Here is an 18,929-nt window from a genome sequence, read left to right on the forward strand (position 1 = left end):
ATTGCATAAAGTTTCAGATCACATTATCGTTTGTTTTTCATGTAATGTTGTCTGGGTTGATTATTAGTTGATTCTATCACAAACTACCCCTTGACGAGAAGCTCAAACAAACATGACTAAACATTGAATATAGATTGCTCTGTACACAGATAAATATTGTATAGAAATTTCTTTTATATATAGTATAATACCTGTACATGTAACTATAATCATGATAATGTGTTAATGAATATGTCTTCAATTGATAAAATTCTAGAGTTTAATTCTGCATAAAAGCATTGACTAATCTTGTTTGTTCTCTGGATTCAGGATTCAAAGGCCAGTACCATAAGATAGGGACGGGATTCAAACAGCTCGCAACTTCATTTAACCTGGACAGAGGAGAGTGTGAGTAGCAATAGTAATACTTGTATCAGCTTTAGAGGACCTGGTATTAGTGGACACCTCCCCTCTCCTGACTAATTGTCACTGTACACAGCGGAGTGGTAGTGGGGTGGAGTGGGGTTGGGTGTGGTGCGGAGAGCATTATATCAACCACTGGTTTGTCTGGAACATACTTAGTTATTTCCAGACCATCATCATACAGCTGGAATATTGCTGAGTGCAGCATCAAACAATAAACAAATGTATGGTACATCCTTGCATTGAAGGTGGAAGTTATCATTTGCAGAAGCGCGAGGTCTTCCATTAATTGCCCGACGAAGGAGTGCAGTTGAAAAGACCGAGGGCTTCTGCAAATGATGATGTCCCAAAAATAGTGTTACCGTTATTATAGCTAAGATGGAAGGAATTTGTTATCAAGTAAACAATATCGGTTTTGAAACATTTACTGCAATCAACAGGAATGTCACTGACACACTTTTACAAATATGGAAACGTCATGGAACAAACCAGATGACGTCACTATTCAATGTGACATCACCTATCCCTATCCTATGACGTCACCTAACAACGGGCGTGATAATGGCCCGCCGTCAAGCAATATGAGGGCATTATCAAGTTACAGTGGCCCACTCATTTCTGATGACATGTGAGCGCTTTAATGATAATTCTATCCATTTTAGCTATAAATCCTTGTAATGTGTAGGTGCCAGTCAGTGTAAGATATATCCTTGTAGTGTATAGGTGGTAGTCAGTGTAAGATATTTCCTTGTAGTGTTCATGGGGTTATCAGTGTAAGATATATCCTTGTAGTGTGTAGCTGGTAGTCAGTGTAAGATATATCCTTGTAATGTGTAGGTGCCAGTCAGTGTAAGATATATCCTTGTAATGTGTAGGTGGTAGTCAGTGTAAGATATATCCTTGTAATGTGTAGGTGGTAGTCAGTGTAAGATATATCCTTGTAATGTGTAGGTGCCAGTCAGTGTAAGATATTTCCTTGTAATGTGTAGGTGCCAGTCAGTGTAAGATATATCCTTGTAGTGTATAGGTGGTAGTCAGTGTAAGATATTTCCTTGTAGTGTTCATGGGGTTATAAGTGTAAGATATATCCTTGTAGTGTGTAGCTGGTAGTCAGTGTAAGATATATCCTTGTAATGTGTAGGTGCCAGTCAGTGTAAGATATATCCTTGTAATGTGTAGGTGGTAGTCAGTGTAAGATATATCCTTGTAATGTGTAGGTGGTAGTCAGTGTAAGATATATCCTTGTAATGTGTAGGTGCCAGTCAGTGTAAGATATTTCCTTGTAGTGTTCATGGGGTTATCAGTGTAAGATATATCCTTGTAGTGTGTAGGTGGTAGTCAGTGTAAGATATATCCTTGTAGTGTGTAAGTCGTTATCAGTGTAAGATATATCCTTGTAGTGTGTAGGTGGTAGTCAGTGTAAGATATATCATTGTAATGTGTAGGTGCCAGTCAGTGTAAGATATATCATTGTAATGTGTAGGTGCCAGTCAGTGTAAGATATTTCCTTGTAGTGTTCATGGGGTTATCATTGTAAGATATGTCCTTGTAGTGTGTAGGTGGTAGTCAGTGTAAGATATATCCTTGTAGTGTGTAAGTCGTTATCAGTGTAAGATATATCCTTGTAGTGTGTAGGTGGTAGTCAGTGTAAGATATATCATTGTAATGTGTAGGTGGAAGTCAGTGTAAGATATATCCGTGTAGGGGGTAGGTGGAAGTCAGTGTTAGATATATCCGTGTAGGGGGTAGGTGGTAGTCAGTGTAAGATATATCCTTGTAGTGTATAAGTCGTTGTCAGTGTAAGATATATCTGTATAGGATGTAGTCAGTGTAAGATATATCCTTGTAGTGTGTAAGTCGTTGTCAGTGTAAGATATATCCTTGTAGTGTGTAGGTGGTTGTCAGTGTAAGATATATCCTTGTAGTGTGTAGGTGGTAGTCAGTGTAAGATATATCCATGTAGGGGGTAGGTGGTAGTCAGTGTAAGATATATCTGTATAGGGGGTAGGTGGTAGTCAGTGTAAGATATATCCTTGTAGGGGGTAGGTGGTAGTCCTTGTAAGATATATCCGTGTAGGGGGTAGGTGGTAGTCAGTGTAAGATATATCCTTGTAGGGGGTAGGTGGTAGTCCTTGTAAGATATATCCGTGTAGGGGGTAGGTGGTAGTCAGTGTAAGATATATCCTTGTAGGGGGTAGGTGGTAGTCCTTGTAAGATATATCCGTGTAGGGGGTAGGTGGTAGTCCTTGTAAGATATATCCGTGTAGTGTGTAGGTGGTTGTCAGTGTAAGATATATCCTTGTAGGGGGTAGGTGGTTGTCAGTGTAAGATATATCCTTGTAGTGTGTAGGTGGTTGTCAGTGTAAGATATATCCTTGTAGGGGGTAGGTGGTAGTCAGTGTAAGATATATCTGTATAGGTGGTAGGTGGTAGTCAGTGTAAGATATATCCGTGTAGGGGGTAGGTGGTAGTCCTTGTAAGATATATCCTTGTAGGGGGTAGGTGGTAGTCAGTGTAAGATATATCCGTGTAGGGGGTAGGTGGTAGTTAGTGTAAGATATATCCGTGTAGGGGGTAGGTGGTAGTTAGTGTAAGATATATCCGTGAAGGGGGTAGGTGGTAGTCAGTGTAAGATATATCTGTATAGGGGGTAGGTGGTAGTCAGTGTAAGATATATCCGTGTAGGGGGTAGGTGGTAGTCAGTGTAAGATATATCCGTGTAGGGGGTAGGTGGTAGTTAGTGTAAGATATATCCTTGTAGGGGGTAGGTGGTAGTTAGTGTAAGATATATCCGTGAAGGGGGTAGGTGGTAGTCAGTGTAAGATATATCCTTGTAATGTGTACATGGTTGTCAGTGTAAGATATATCCTTGTAGTGTGTAGGTGGTAGTCAGTGTAAGATATATCCGTGTAGGGGGGTAGGTGGTAGTCAGTGTAAGATATATCCGTGTAGGGGGGTAGGTGGTAGTCAGTGTAAGATATATCCTTGTAGGGGGTAGGTGGTAGTCCGTGTAAGATATATCCGTGTAGGTGGTAGTCAGAAAGTGTTCTTGTGTTTGCAGATTCCCAGAGTCTGACTGCAGCTATGGACTATACTGGAGATACATACAAGGAAATCGGAGACCTGTATGGAGAACAGGTTAGTCGACACCACTAACACATCACCACTCACAGGACTTTGTCCATTGAAAGTCAACTGAGATTGTGTTGTGGTCTGTTTGTCTGGCGTGTGTCGTGTGTCGGGTAAACATCTCCTCCACAGTAACCACTGGACCAATATAGCGGAAACCACACATGCTTGTTCACGCCAGTGATGACACACCGATTTGTTGAAGTGGTTCTCCCACAGCAGCCATATTGAAAAAGCTGTCTATGGCTATTGCAAGCCATATTCATTCAAAATCTAATAAAAGTTGGTATTTGTTTGGTTAGTAGTGTGGCTCGACATACATGTGTACATGTCGGTGTTTTGCGATATGTTTAATTTTGACCCTGATTTGACCTTTGCATCTCAGCCATACTTAAAGCTGAAACTTCTTATGGCCATAAGTCTTTTCCTTGATAGTGTATTGAAATAGTGTGGCTCAACATGCACACTGTTTTTACTTTTAGGGGTATTTTTAATTTTGATGTTGAACTTTGGTATGCTTGTTTCTCCTTTTGATGACGTAATATTTTGTTCAAATCATTAAAAGTTTAAGGTTTAAACACATTTTTGAATATCAAACCAGACAGCAACTTTTGTTAAAAGTGACATCTCTGATAACATTTTGAGGTGAACTAGAGTACAATAGTTCAACTTGATTTTGTGGAATCTGTGCGATGAGAACCATCACATTTATGTGCCCTGTCAGTGTCGCCATTGTTGTGTTGTTCTACTGAGATTGTGAACTGACCTTTGTGTTAGAGAAGCTAGTGTAGCATGTACTTTAGCCTGCAGAGGTGGAAAGTATGTTTATGTAAATCATTTTGTATACCAATGCATATTTTCTGAAGTTTTAACATTTGTTTAGGATAAAAAGCATCAAAAATCATTTCCATAATCATAAGAAATCTCTACTAAAATCTATGTATTAGTATATGCAAGTTTCCCCTTTCAGCCAACTAATGATACCTGGCCACTGTTTGAGTCTGTAGGAGAGTACAAGGGTATTCTCCATGTGTACCCTGATGTCGTCAAAGTTCATGAGGTCAGTATTAGTGGTACGCTATTCAACCTCTCTCAGCCTGACAATGGTATCTGTTGTAGCTAGTTCAGGCCCACTCACACTTTTTACCTATTTTTCCCTTCAGAATAGGGAACCTGCAGAGGATTGTTATTTTATCAGTGAATCATTTATTGAGAGAAAGAAAATGTGAACAAAAACTGATATCGATTTCTGAAATGAAAATTGTTCAGGCACATAATTAATTAACTGGTCATTTAGAGGTGATTGGCTTGTCCAGATCATCATGCCAAGGCCTATGGTCAGTTCCCCACAAGGATGTTATGTGTGAAGCTTGTACCAGGTGCTGTTTTGTATTGCCTACAGTCAACACTCACTGCCTGTAGTGGACAATACATGTATTAGTCATGTCCTTTGCAAATGGTATATATTTAGTAGCCCTGATACCCATGAAGATTGGGGTTAGATAGGTCTTCAGCAAACTATGCTTGTCGTAAGAGGTGACTAACAGGATCAGGTTGTCAGGCTCACTGACTTGGTTGTTGCATGTCATCCTATCCCAATTGCGTAGATCGATGCTCATGATGTCAATCACTGGATTGTCTTGTCCAGACTCAATTATTTACAAACGGCTGTCATACAGCTGGAATATTGCTGAGTGCGGCATTTAACAACAACACATGACCCTGAAAATGAGAAAGCTTTGAGGTCTTTCTAAGGTCCACTACAAAAAGATTATTGACATGATATATTATAGGTAATGGGAGCCAGATAGGAAAAACAACTTACAAAAATGTTTCTTAATTCCCTTTCCCAAAAGGTATTAATACATTTATCTTCTAATTTGAAATGTTCCTTCCCGAGAATGGGATAAGCCTTTGAAAAGGTTTTGGTAAAAATGTGTCCGAGCTCAAGGTTACTGTGAGGTAGCTAGCAGGGCTTTGTAAAACATGGTTATATCATTGTCAATTACTTCTACAGGTATGAACCCCACGGGTGAGAATTGGTCCAAAGCAGCTTATGCTGGTCATACGAGGCAACCGAATGAATCAGAAAATCAGGCTGGTGAATCGGTTGATAGCTGGTCACCATACCCCGATGGCGTGAATTGTTGTTCATCATATCACTGCCTGGATTGCCGGGTCCATACTCAATTATTTACAGACCTCTATCATACATGCAGCATAAACAGCAGACAGACAAAAGAGCTGAAATATGACTATGATATACAAATATCTGTGATATTGCCTACTACAGAACAAAGTGATTAGGTGATGTGATATTGTATAATACATATTGCTACAGGTAGCAGTGAAATGACTGAAATCATCAACTTCATGCAGCTATGGTTATGACTGTATTACTACTATTGCCCACTACAGCAGCTATGGTATGACTGTATTACTACTATTGCCCACTACAGGCAGCTGTGGTATGACTGTATTACTAATATTGCCCACTACAGGCAGCTGTGGTATGACTGTATTACTAATATTGCCCACTACAGGCAGCTATGGTATGACTATTACTAATATTGCCCACTACAGGCAGCTGTGGTATGACTGTATTACTACTATTGCCCACTACAGCAGCTATGGTATGACTGTATTACTACTATTGCCCACTACAGGCAGCTGTGGTATGACTGTATTACTACTATTGCCCACTACAGCAGCTATGGTATGACTGTATTACTACTATTGCCCACTACAGGCAGCTGTGGTATGACTGTATTTCTAATATTGCCCACTGCAGGCAGCAGTGACATGACTCTTGTAGTGCATTTGCAGAGCTTACTTGTCTCTGATACTGGTGTTAGACCTTAGGTATGTTTCATTTTGTGTATTTTCTTCCGCTAGGGAGCTATTGGGAAGGCAAAGGAGTGTCAGAAGCTGCAAGATGAGGGGAAGATGACAGATAAAGACGTGCAGGAGGTCATGCAGAAGTCCGACATCATCTCCTACGGGACATTGGCCGAGATGAACCACTTCCAGAAGGAAAGGGTCATTGACTACAAGAAAATGACCAAGAGCTATCTGCAGGAACAAATCAAATTCTTTAAAACGGTAACTCAATGTCTTCATATTGTATACATTTTGTAATTATAATGAGATAAGATGAGGCTGTGTCCTATAAATACTCCAGTGATAACTTGTTGCAAAGTTATGCCTTTGTATCCCACCACAATTATTGTTGTAACTACATCAACTATGTTGTGATGGATGGATGGATGGATACGTGAAACATGCATGAGTGGCCTAGTGTTGTAAGGAGCTGCTGCACTGCTGACCCCTCAGCTGTCAGTGTCTGCTGACTTGTCAGTGGTTTAAGATCCAGATTTGTCCCTATCCTTGTGGACCGTCAGATCTGCATCTCTTCAGGCTTTCCTGCCAGCTGACACACAGTGATATAATATAACACTGTTCAATGTGGCATTGAACACCTCATGTGACACATCAGCTGAAGTAACACATTTGTCTCTTCATTTTCAGATAACACAGAAGCTAGAGTCAACTCTAGCCAAATTTGATGAAGCATAATATGTAATTATGCAAATGAGTGGACCAGAGTACAAGGAGTAACAGTTTGGTGAAGAGCATATATATTGATGGCAGGAAGTGATGGTGGTACAAGGATGCACTGCTTTCGGCAAAGATTCTATGCCCAGTTGACCTGTTGGCCAGAGATGTGTAACTGGTCATTAGTGTCTTGAGTGACAGTTGACTTGAACAAGGCCAGTTGTATGTGTCTGGAAGATGGTGTTAGTGACAGGACATGGTACACAGTAGCCATCATACTAACATTGGAGACAAATGTGTATGTTAAGCCGAGTTGTAAATGTGATGGCACATTGGTGCGCAAGTTGATTGCTGGAAGTGCAGGGAGAATCTGTGACAGTGATGTTGCCACCGGACTCAAGTGAGCGTATGTACTGGAGAAATGATTTGATTATTCCTTCAGTTTGTTTTGATCCTTTGAATGTGTCGGACATGCTGCAGATTTATCTACAAGAACTTCTGAACAGAAAAAGCTATTTAAGAATTAGATTGGTCTTTATACAAATGAACAGAAAGATTGTTCAGAACTAAACTTGTCATTTGTAGGCTTCATGCTACATATTCACACAGCTAATCGAAGACTTGCCATCTGAGGACAGAAAGTTGTATAAATTCCAGTTGTTTGTATTGCTTATTAAAGCAAAGGATGACATAAATCACCAATGGGACAGGGCAGTTACAAGTGCTTTTATTTGTGATGAGTGATTAAAAATTTCCAAGAATTGTTAATGACTGAACTTGGAAATATGTGAAGTGAAGAACAATTGCTGTTGCATAATGGGATCATGGGAGTCTCCAGTTTTACACATTAACACTTGACAAATTATGTTGTTGAATGATACAAGTATCATACATTTTATGCAAAAACTTGGGGAGATATTTGTTGATTCCACTTGTGGGGCATCTATGATAAGAAATGATGTTTGATGAAGTATGGCATGGCTCACCGGAGTACTGGTATAATCTACTTCTGCATGCCGGTCACCAGCTCTGTTGTCTTGTAAGACTGTGATTATCCCCTGGCCATGGAGTCTTGTGATGGAATGCGGGACAAAAGAGGACTGATTTGAAGTTTGATGTGTGTCTTAAACCTCTGAAATAATATCTATTTTTATATCTCAGAACACAACTACATATTGTACAAATGTTTCTCTGTGCTGAATGTGCTGGTGGGTTTCGTTCAGGTGGTTCAGCTGAAATGGGGTGACGTATTGGGATTACTGTTCCAAACAGCATTAAGCCCATCTCACTCACTCTTCCCTGAGTTGTAATTTTACATGTATATAGATTCAAAATGGCTATCAAGTCTGTGATGACTACCTTATTTTTGTAGAGAAAAGTCAAACATGGGCCAGTGATGAACACAGTGCATGGATGCTACACAAAATAGCCTGTCATATTACCGGGGGATATCAGTCAGCCGTGATCATGGCCAGAATAGTTCCAAGTTGTATTTACCAAGTATATAAGTGTTGTTCTGTATCACCACACAGCATAATTGAAAATTGTGATGGTCTTTCGCTCTATACTTTCAATGTAGTGAGCATGCACCTTCCAAATTGTGCATGCCTTCTTTCGATTCCCAATGAAAATGGCAGGTATTCCTTTTATGCGCATATTTTCAATTTTCTTTCACCTGCATAAAGTTTGAAAGTATCATAATGACCTTTTGACCCACAAGGGCGATGATAGACATAAGGGTCAGTGGTTGATGTAAGCTACTGATAGTGAAAGTTGATGTTCCTGGGGTTTCTCACTGAAATGCTGTCATGTTCTGTAATAAGTCATGTTATGCTATACTGAATACCGATAGGTATAGTTATGTTCAAGTGAACTTATGTTATTCTATACTTTTATGTCAGTGAATTCTGTTTGATTTGTCATGTTTGGTCCAAGGATTTGCAACATATTTTAAATATAATTAATTAAGATTAATCAATACTATTATAGTGAGTGAGTTAAAGTTTAACGTCACATCAGCAATATTTCAGCCATATCGTGACCAATACTATTATATGAGCAGATAGGAGACCTCAAGAAATGAAAGAATGGTGTTCAGTTTACTAGATACAGTGGTTTTGCTATTTAACTTATTGCTCAGACCATGGACGTACAGCACTGGATGGACCCCTTCTTCTGATGTAGTTATTCTTGTCTGAGTCTGATGAAAAACAACTGACAATATACCGAGGGTAGACCCAGATGGGAAATTGCTGATGCGGGAATATCACCGACTCTCTCATCCCCGAAGCTGATCACATACCGTAGTCTATGACCACATACTGGTGTTCTTGTCATGAGCATTGCTGTCTGGTACTGTGAACTGGTTGGCATGGTAACAATTGATATGCTCTAGTCAGGATATTCATTAAACATTAGCCAAGGGAATTGTCATTTAACTGTAAGCAGAAACAGTAAGGATTAATTAATAAAAATATTAACTTGCCTGAAAGTAAAGATGCTTGCAAACCATTTAATACCAGCAACTTCCTACAAGACCTGAGGACAGATCTCTATCATTTGAACTTTCAGAAACCTAAATGTATATCTTTCCTTGCAGACATTTTGAAGTGAAGGTATCAAAACCAATGTTGATAACCATGCTTGCTCTTTGTGGATAAGGCCTATTAAGCAGAATAACAGCAAAGATTCATATTGTTCATACATGTATAATTTAATTCATTTTCACGTCTTTCAAACCTTGTGATAGCCACCTGTATTTTACTGAATTTATCATAATTATATGTAGAATATGTACATTGTCTAGTGTTTCTACTTCCATTTGTATTGCACTTAGTAAATGCTTATCAATCAAAGAAGTTCGAGGTTGATCAAACAACCTAGCTTATTGTTCTCATTTGCACATAGCAAGTGTAATTTTAATCTATGCATGCTGTGAAACCTATTGTATATATGTCATTGTTGATTTCTAACATAGGAGTGAATGATATGTGTGCTATCTGACATGCTGTGGTATAGTCAGCCCTGCCTCATGTTGAGATCCAACCAGCCCAACCAGCAGAGAATCTTCTTTCCTTCTAGGCTGGATCAAAGACATAATTGGTTCTCAGGCAATTAGTTATCAAGGCTTCTTTTTCACTGTATAAAACTTGTACTCCTAAGGTGTAAACTTCTTAGCTCATCTGACTGTAAGATGATGTGAGCATCTGCTATGGCCTAGTTGTCTGGCAACCATTGGTAGCACTGGCACATGGAAACTTCACCTTCTCAAAAACTGCAGGACCCTTGGAACTGAAACTTGGAATGTTTGTTCCTGCTAATTAGGCCACCTCAGATTTAAAAAGTTTAACTCTTAGTATGTATAGATAGTTTTATTTAGGGCACATCATATATGCTCAGTAGTTTAGTTATTTTGAATAACTTCAACCGAAGCCTTAAGTTATCCCCAAGTACATTATGGGCTCTGCAAATATATTTTCTCTGATGAAATTACAGTTTGACATGCATGTTTGTTCTTAATTATGACAGCATAGTTTCTTCCAATTGTTGGCATTTGTTCTTTTATTAATAATATGAAAATAAAATAAAATTCCATGAAAACTTTAAACATCTTCTCAAAAGTCAGAGACTAGGAAGTTGTTATTGTGAATGATCATGGCTGTATGTAGAGTCAAGTGTGCTCAGTGCATCATGGGAAAGGATGTGATCGGTCTGCATCTATGTTTGCATGTAATACAGAAATGTTTGGTTTCTGAACCTTTTTCTAAGATGCAGGGGACTGAAATATTTAGATTTAGTTTAGCAAAAGGCATCAAATGTAAGAGTTTATGGTTTGTGAAACAAGTAAAAATAATGTAGTGACCGGAAAGAACAATCCTCACTGGCACAAAAGGCCACTTAGTGTTGCGTATGTGATGCTTTACATTGTTATGCCATGTGGAATTCATTTTGACAGAAAAAGAAATGTTCATGAAATTTCTTGTTTCATGTTTGTTATTTAATGTATGCAGAAAATAATTATTTGTCTTAGCTGACATTTGAAACTGGACTACATATCCATGTAAAGTACAGTGCAGTGGCATTATTGGAGAGCTTGAGTTCCAGGAGTATGTTTTGTAGCTTCACAACTTAGTGAAATGTGGCACTGATCATGCTGATGTGAGTGTAAAGACATAAATGGGTTACAACCTGCAACCTCGGGATGTGCCTGTGACTGTGGACGTGTTCCTGCCTTACTGACTGACACAGTTTCAAGGAGGGCTAGTCTTACATGTTTAGTGGCTTACTTTCAGTGACACGTCATCTGTTCACAACTAAACTCCATACTTTGTGTGTATCAATTAATTGCAAGAGTGAGTGTGTCTTCAATAATATGATATCATACTTAGATTACTAACTTTCACTGTTTTCTGTTACAAATTAGGTAGTACTTTTGTACATTTGTGATAGCATACACTTCTGTTAAGTGAATAAAATTGTTACCAAGTACTTTTAAAGAATATAGCAATGTCAATGTCCCATGTTCTGTTTGTACAAGCTTTCACAAACATGAGAAAAATATCTGCAACCATGTAAATGAGGTTTTGGGGAATATTGATTTTAAGGCAGCATTTTCTAAAATTATGCAGCCACACAGCCACTTCTTTACTCTGAGATGTATGTTACTTTTTTGTCAAAATTATGTTTTTGCTTTAGAGCAAGAAATCAAATGCTGTCTGATATCCCGATTTTACTGATGAAGTAGTTGTACTGATAGCCTACTTTCTACACTGATCAATGTTTGATGCATATGTGGATCTAAAAATAAACTGATATGAATATATATGTGATGGCCTTGTTTCTGCAAGCATTGTAAACCTTTTCTGTGTCTACAAGTAATAGAGAATTGTGACTCAGCATGGTTCTTGATAATCAGTGCATTGTAAGCTTGTCTGAAGTAGTGTCATGCTTGAGATGATGGCCTTCAGGTGTAAACTTCAACATCTGTATAATGCTACATGCAGATAAGTTGGCTAAAACTTCCATCCTCCCATATTAAGTCACAGATTGGTTAATAGTTGACTGGGTTTCTTTGCTGAAGTAACATGAGAATTTGTTTGTTTGTCATTTAACGCTGCACTCAGCAATATTCTTGCTATATGACAGCAGTCTGTAAATAATCAATTTTGGACCACACAATCCAGTTACTGACATCATGAGCATCAATCCACGCAATTGGGATACGATGAGATGCATCTACCAAGTCAGCAAGCCTGACCACCCGATCATGTTAGTCGCCTAATATTACAAGCATAGTCGCTTTTTACGGCAAACATGGGTTCTTGAAGACCTATTCTAACCTGGATCTTCACAGGTGACCATGAGAATATAAACTCAACAACAAACGTTCCTGTGACACCAATATTTTAGTGCATTTTTCAAACAAGTAAAGTTTGGTTTTCAATATTGTAGAACATGTATGGAATCAAGTCACAAAAACGCAACTGCTACAGAAAAGCATGCATTCCATGCAAAAGTTGACTTTTATGCAAGCCCCATACATTTCAATACCCAAGAATGGGTATAAAAACATGTACGTTAACGGGATTCCATATGCATTGTTTAGCATCGTGCTGACAACAACCACTCAGAAAAACAACAAAGTTACCCAATTATTCAACATAACGAAATGCCACGCGTCTGCGAGCCATTGGTATGCTTGAAGCAGGATCGAGTCAACGTGATGTTGCAAGACAATTTAACGTCCACAGAAACACCATTTGGTGTTTATGGCAACGTTGGCAACAGACGAATACAGTCAGAGACCATACTCGGAGTGGCAGGCCACGCGTAACCAATAATCGACAAGACAACTGGATTCGAACAACACACCTACGAAATCGATTCCAGCCAGCAACAGTGACTGCAAGAAGCATCCCTGGCCTTCGACGAATATCTTCTCAAACCGTACGTCGTCGCCTCCGATGTACAGCGATTGTCGCCAGAAGACCCGCCAGACGTCCCATTTTGATAGGAAACCACCGTCAAGCACGTCTACAGTGGTGCAGACAGCGTCTACGCTGGACGGCCATGCAGTGGGGACAAGTTCTATTCACTGACGAGTCTCGTTTTCACCCCAGCCACAGCGACGGACGGATCCGAGTGTACCGACGTCGAGGTGAACGTAACGTCAATCATTGTGTCATGGAAGAAGATCGGTTCGGGTGCGGCAGCGTTATGGTATTGGGTGGGATTACAGCAAGACAGAGGACCCGTTTGATAGTAGTAGAGGGAAATCTCCATGCACAGCGCTACCGCGACGAGATCATCGGCCCTGTTGTTCTACCGTTTTTGCGTCGTCATGGCCCAGGCATTACCTTTCAACATGACAACGCCCGGCCCCATATTGCTCGACTTGTCCAGGATTCTCTTCAACAAAACAACGTGAATGTCATCCCCTGGCCGGCTCGCTCCCTTGATCTCTCACCACAGACACTTCAGGAACTTCGAAACATGCTCCAGCAGATATGGACAGATATCCCACCGGAACTTTGTGCGACGCCTGGTCCATTCCATGAGACGAAGATGTGTTGCTTGCATCGCAACCAGAGTAGGACACACACGCTATTGATTTGCAAATTGACATTTTGGCATGTTCATGGTTTTTTATGAAATCACGCATTTTCTGAAGTCAGTATGGCAAATTAAACCATTTGAACACTTAGAGGAGTCATTTATCTGTTGCCAACCGAAATTGTTTCTGATTTGGTAAAAATCATAACTTTGCATTAAATCTTATTCAGTGTCACAGGAACTTTTGTTGTTCAGTAATGAAAAAAACCCTGAACATATTCACAAGATTGTCAGTTGTACGATTCCGGTATATAATGAGCATGTGTTAAGGAATCTCTATGAAAAGATGATAATACCAGTTGATTGCCAAATATTGAGCATATTTTGCCCCTATCACAAACACATGCATAGGCAAGTCAAATGTACACCTGAAAAAACACGAGAACATATGGAATGAGTAAAAATAGGTAATAGAATCTGACATCATTTTAGTCCATGATGCGTCAATTTTGGAAATGTTCTCCACATGTAAAGCATAAAACAGTTTGAAAGCTTTCCCGAGGCTTTGAATGTTGTAACCTTGATCAATTTACTTATTAGCAAGAGTTGTGTGACGCTTTTTTAATCTTCATTGAAAGAGCATGCTTGATTGTACTGTGCAATGGCGACACCAAAAGTTTGGTGCTGCTGGAATATTGTTCAACATGAAGGGAAAGTTGACAATTTGATAGTTGAAGTCATCATTCTTGGCATGAGTCTTGTGGAGAGTTTTTTTGTCACTCTGAATTATTATGCATAAACCTAAATATGAAACAGATGAAGCAGTCTCACTGGTTTTAATTTCTAGTTCGGTGGGTAAATCAGTGGAAAGGAGTTAGTTATTTGACCATTATTGAACTATATTGTACCTGAAACTTAATGACAATTACCTTATTTTGATTTTGCCAATCCGATCAGAAATTCTGATGAATGTGCATAAAGAAACAGATTAGTCCGGAGGGGAGCACAATTAGTGCCCATGGGGATGCCTACTTCTTTAATGACTACTTAATGTCTTACCCCCAAATTTTACATAGATGTTATCAATGAGGATGTCCAGCATTTTGCATACTGTTTTCTTAGTAAATGACATTTGCTTTGATGTTTGACAAGTTGTCCTGCACGTCTGAAGAGGGAGATGTAACGATATCTATGGTCACCATGTATAAACACATAGCCCCATGCTCCAGTTGAAAAATCAAATGTTTTGACAGAATTAAACTGTGTTCTTTTCTGAGATTGCGAAAAGTCAAGCCAATACTATATTTTTTTGTGAATGGACGTAGTATTAATTTGACTTGCTTCAAACTCTTTCTGTGAATGTAACAGTCCTAACTTGATAACCCTGCCCAAGACAATGAATATAATAAGTGAAAATAGGCAGTGGCGCTCAAACAAAAATGACGATTTGTACCCAATTTTTTGACCTACATTCCTGATTGTTTTGAATGTCAAAGCTGCAGAGTGCCCATCTTCTCATGCCACATGGCATATAGCACACAGGGAAACCCAGATGTGATCTTCAACCAGGTCTTCACCCGGATACCCCACTACCTCCCTAAATGAAAGAAGTGTTTTTCCTGTTTGATGTCCCAATGCCTTAACAGTCCACACTAAAAGGAAGCTATGTTAATTATGAAAAGAAACCCTTTGAAATTAAGATGACTGGTGAGATTAAGTATGTGAAGTGACGTCAGAACTGGAATTGACATCCTCCGAACCGGAAATAGATCAAGGAAAGATGTCACCATTCATGTCATGGTAATGCCAATATCTTTAATGTCATCTATTGTGACGTTTTGAAGGATCTGACCATGTTTAGGAGTTTGTTTAACATAGTGTAAATGTGAGAAAGACTCAGATCTCTCCCTCCCCCAACCCACTATTGTGTCAGCTTCCCGCGACGTGCGGTCAAACGCCTTCGTCGGTGTCTGCGCATGTTTCCGCAGAAGCTTTCCAACAGAAGACATAATTTACAGAGATGTATACTCCTGCACGTAAGGGAACAACAAACTACAGCACCACCGACAGGGGGATGTCAACCAAACTACAGCACCACCGACAGGGGGATGTCAACCAAACTACAGCACCACCGACAGGGGGAATGTCAACCAAACTACAGCACCACCGACATCGGGGATGTCAACAGCACCACCGACAGGGGGATCTCAACCAAACTACAGCACCACCGACAGGGGGATCTCAACCAAACTACAGCACCACCGACAGGGGGATCTCAACCAAACTACAGCACCACCTACAGGGGGATCTCAACCAAACTACAGCACCACCTACAGGGGGATGTCAACCAAACTACAGCACCACCGACAGGGGGATGTCAACCAAACTACAGCACCACCGACAGGGGGATGTCAACCAAACTACAGCACCACCGACATCGGGGATGTCAACCAAACTACAGCACCACCGACAGGGGGATGTCAACCAAACTACAGCACCACCGACAGGGGGATGTCAACCAAACTACAGCACCACCGACAGGGGGATGTCAACAAAACTACAGCACCACCGACAGGGGGATGCCAACCAAACTACAGCACCACCGACAGGGGGATGTCAACAGCACCACCGACAGGGGGGATGTCAACAGCACCACCGACAGGAGGATGTCAACAGCACCACCGACATGGGGGATGTCAACAGCACCACCGACAGGGGGGATGTCAACCAAACTACAGCACCACCGACATGGGGGATGTCAACAGCACCACCGACAGGGGGAATGTCAACCAAACTACAGCACCACCTACAGGGGGATGTCAACCAGTGCATATTTATGTCCTGGATACACTTGCAAATATGTCTGCTGATCATGTACGAACCTGCAGAATTGTTCTCTGCAGTCAAAAAGTACTGTCGTGGACATGCAGAGGTTTTGGATATATCCTGCGAGACTTGCAAAACACCTATCCCCCCACGGGCATCGTCACAATACCTCCTAAATAAACAGTTTCTCGTGAACTATAGAATGGCCCATGGATACTTCTGTAGTGGAATGCTCCATGTGCAGTACGAGCGCATGTGCCAAGCTGCCAATACTGGACATGTATCTCTTGGGTATATGCGAGAAAATATGCAAGGTGATGAAACTGTCTATAACAACTGTGTGGCAGCGGAATATCAAGACAGCTGTGACAATGCCTTGAGAGAAGAGATCGGTATTACATTCATGTCAGATCAGGGTGCTTAGGCAGGAATTGACATTATGACAGATGCGCGACATGGATGGCGTAAGAACTGTCAACACAATGTTGTGTGCATCGGAATTAAGAGCCACAAAGTTCTTAGAGACGAAATCGTAACCACGGAAGAAGATTCAGTTTCACAGCGCCATGAACGACTGGGTACAGAGAGGATCCTTACCCATCTGGACCTGTATCTGTGAGAGTACATGCCCATGATAGAAGCATGTCTATAAACAAGTACATTCATACGCAGCAGCATCTCACTGTCAACCAGAATGATACCTGGCATGCCTTGAAGGCTGTGGAAAGAGGTGAGGTGAGGGGAGGGGAGGTGAGGTGAAATTGGGTTTAACGTCACGTCCAAGATTTCTGCACTGACGTGAATGCACGTGTGTGTGTGTGTGTGGCTGCTTGTACTGATGCCGATTTATAGTGCTAGCTCACTGAGATACTATGCCGCAGTTTAACATAAATACCCGACGCAGACACAGATACGAGTCGACCACTCCTTGTTTTAGCACCTTTATGCCGAGCGCCAAACAGGGTAACAACAAGTACCATCTTTTAACGTCTTTCGTCATGACGCGGGATCGAACCCCGGACCTTCCACTCTCCGGGCAGACGCTCTACCACTAGACCACGGAGGCGGCCCTGTGGAAAGAGAGCTAAGGAAACCTTCCAGTTGATCCCAGCACAGGCATGGTGTTACCGGGCATGAGGGTTGACAACATTTCTTCAAATAGAACACACATTAATTATGCTTTGAGGCATTCAGAGGGGTATGAAATCAAATTTAAGTCTTCGGTAGTAAATATTGAAAATCATTACACAATTCAGCATGAATGTGATGCAATCCAGATGTAGAAGAGAGAACATTATGAATCATCATAGATTATCATAAATGATGCGAAAGCAGAAAAACATGTTATTGCACTTCAAAATGGACACTGCCTATGTAGAATCTTTCAATAATAAACGTGTATCATTTGGCAAATCAGAATATTTTAGGAGAAGTCATTTGGCTGTTTTACGTTGGAATGAGAATGTAGATAGGGATTCCACCAGTGAATGGGTGACACCTGCCAGACGACTGGCCCCTGAACTGTGTGGTCACAGGAACGCACCGGGAAAGAAAAGATTGGTCAAACCAAGCTATAATTAGCTATATGCTATTTGGAGTTATATTATGAGCAAGTTTTATCCGTAGTCATTCCAGGAGGAGTTATTGGTTTCTGTCAATAGGTATGCAAGAAGATTACTAGTATTTATGATATTTATTTTCTAATTAGTACATTTTGTAGAACTGCTGTTTCACAGCTATAAATCAAAGTTTTCTCATATAACGGTCAACAGTAGCGGTGGACAGATACTGTGACTTCATGATATTTTGTTTAATTTGTTCAGTTCCCCGCATAGCTACACCTGTCTTTCATTTACATAATAGGGTGTAGTTTGTTGACATTCATGGTCTGATTACCACTCATTTGACAAATACGTCAGACGACTGTGTATACCCCGCGAATAATTACAATATAAATATACATATATAGAACATATCGTTGAGACATGTTGGTGAACAAATCATGTTGTGTCATTGTCATTATTGTGTGAATTTCTTTATATATGTACAACTGTACAGTAATGAATCCCACCTCTTTCTTACTATTTTAAAGTGTTTTCTTTAAAAAAACGTGTTTTGTCTCTTTGCCAACATTTCGTTCATTTATCATTATACTCTCATACTGAAACACTTGTGGTGACAGCGGTAATGGCCCCAGATAGCCACCTGTCTACCAACCTCACTCAAATCAGACATACGTTCTCGCTGCCGCTAAACAAACCAAACTAATCTGAGGACATCCCATTACGGGTCACGTCAGATCAACTTTTCCTGAACCTTGACCTCCCACTGAAACGACTGACAACAAGTCGACATCAGCCACTTAGAAGGCAGCTTTCTCGAGCTTTACGGCACTCGTTTCAACCTGGCGACTTCCATTTCAGACTACGCTTGAAAAATATGTTTACACAGTTCTCGATTAAAAT

The 18,929-nt window shown here is 40.4% G+C and overlaps 1 protein-coding gene across 7 annotated transcripts in view; it reads left to right on the plus strand.

The window, feature by feature from the left end:
• Window positions 1–11,908, plus strand: part of LOC124115555 (sorting nexin lst-4-like) — a 65,885-nt gene extending 53,977 nt beyond the window's left edge. For all 7 annotated transcript variants that reach the window (XM_048386341.1, XM_048386343.1, XM_048386339.1 and 4 more), the window contains 5 exons: window positions 310–387; window positions 3,464–3,540; window positions 4,502–4,591; window positions 6,427–6,633; window positions 7,060–11,908. In XM_048386341.1, coding sequence (XP_048242298.1) covers window positions 310–387; window positions 3,464–3,540; window positions 4,502–4,591; window positions 6,427–6,633; window positions 7,060–7,107 — 500 coding nt within the window. In that variant the 3' untranslated portion in view covers window positions 7,108–11,908. The remainder of the gene's footprint in view (window positions 1–309; window positions 388–3,463; window positions 3,541–4,501; window positions 4,592–6,426; window positions 6,634–7,059) is intronic.
• Window positions 11,909–18,929: the final 7,021 nt, after the last annotated feature.

The sequence above is a fragment of the Haliotis rufescens genome, unplaced genomic scaffold, assembly GCF_023055435.1.
Source record: "Haliotis rufescens isolate VD_foot unplaced genomic scaffold, xgHalRufe1.0.p SCAF_6, whole genome shotgun sequence".
Classification (NCBI taxonomy): domain Eukaryota; kingdom Metazoa; phylum Mollusca; class Gastropoda; order Lepetellida; family Haliotidae; genus Haliotis; species Haliotis rufescens.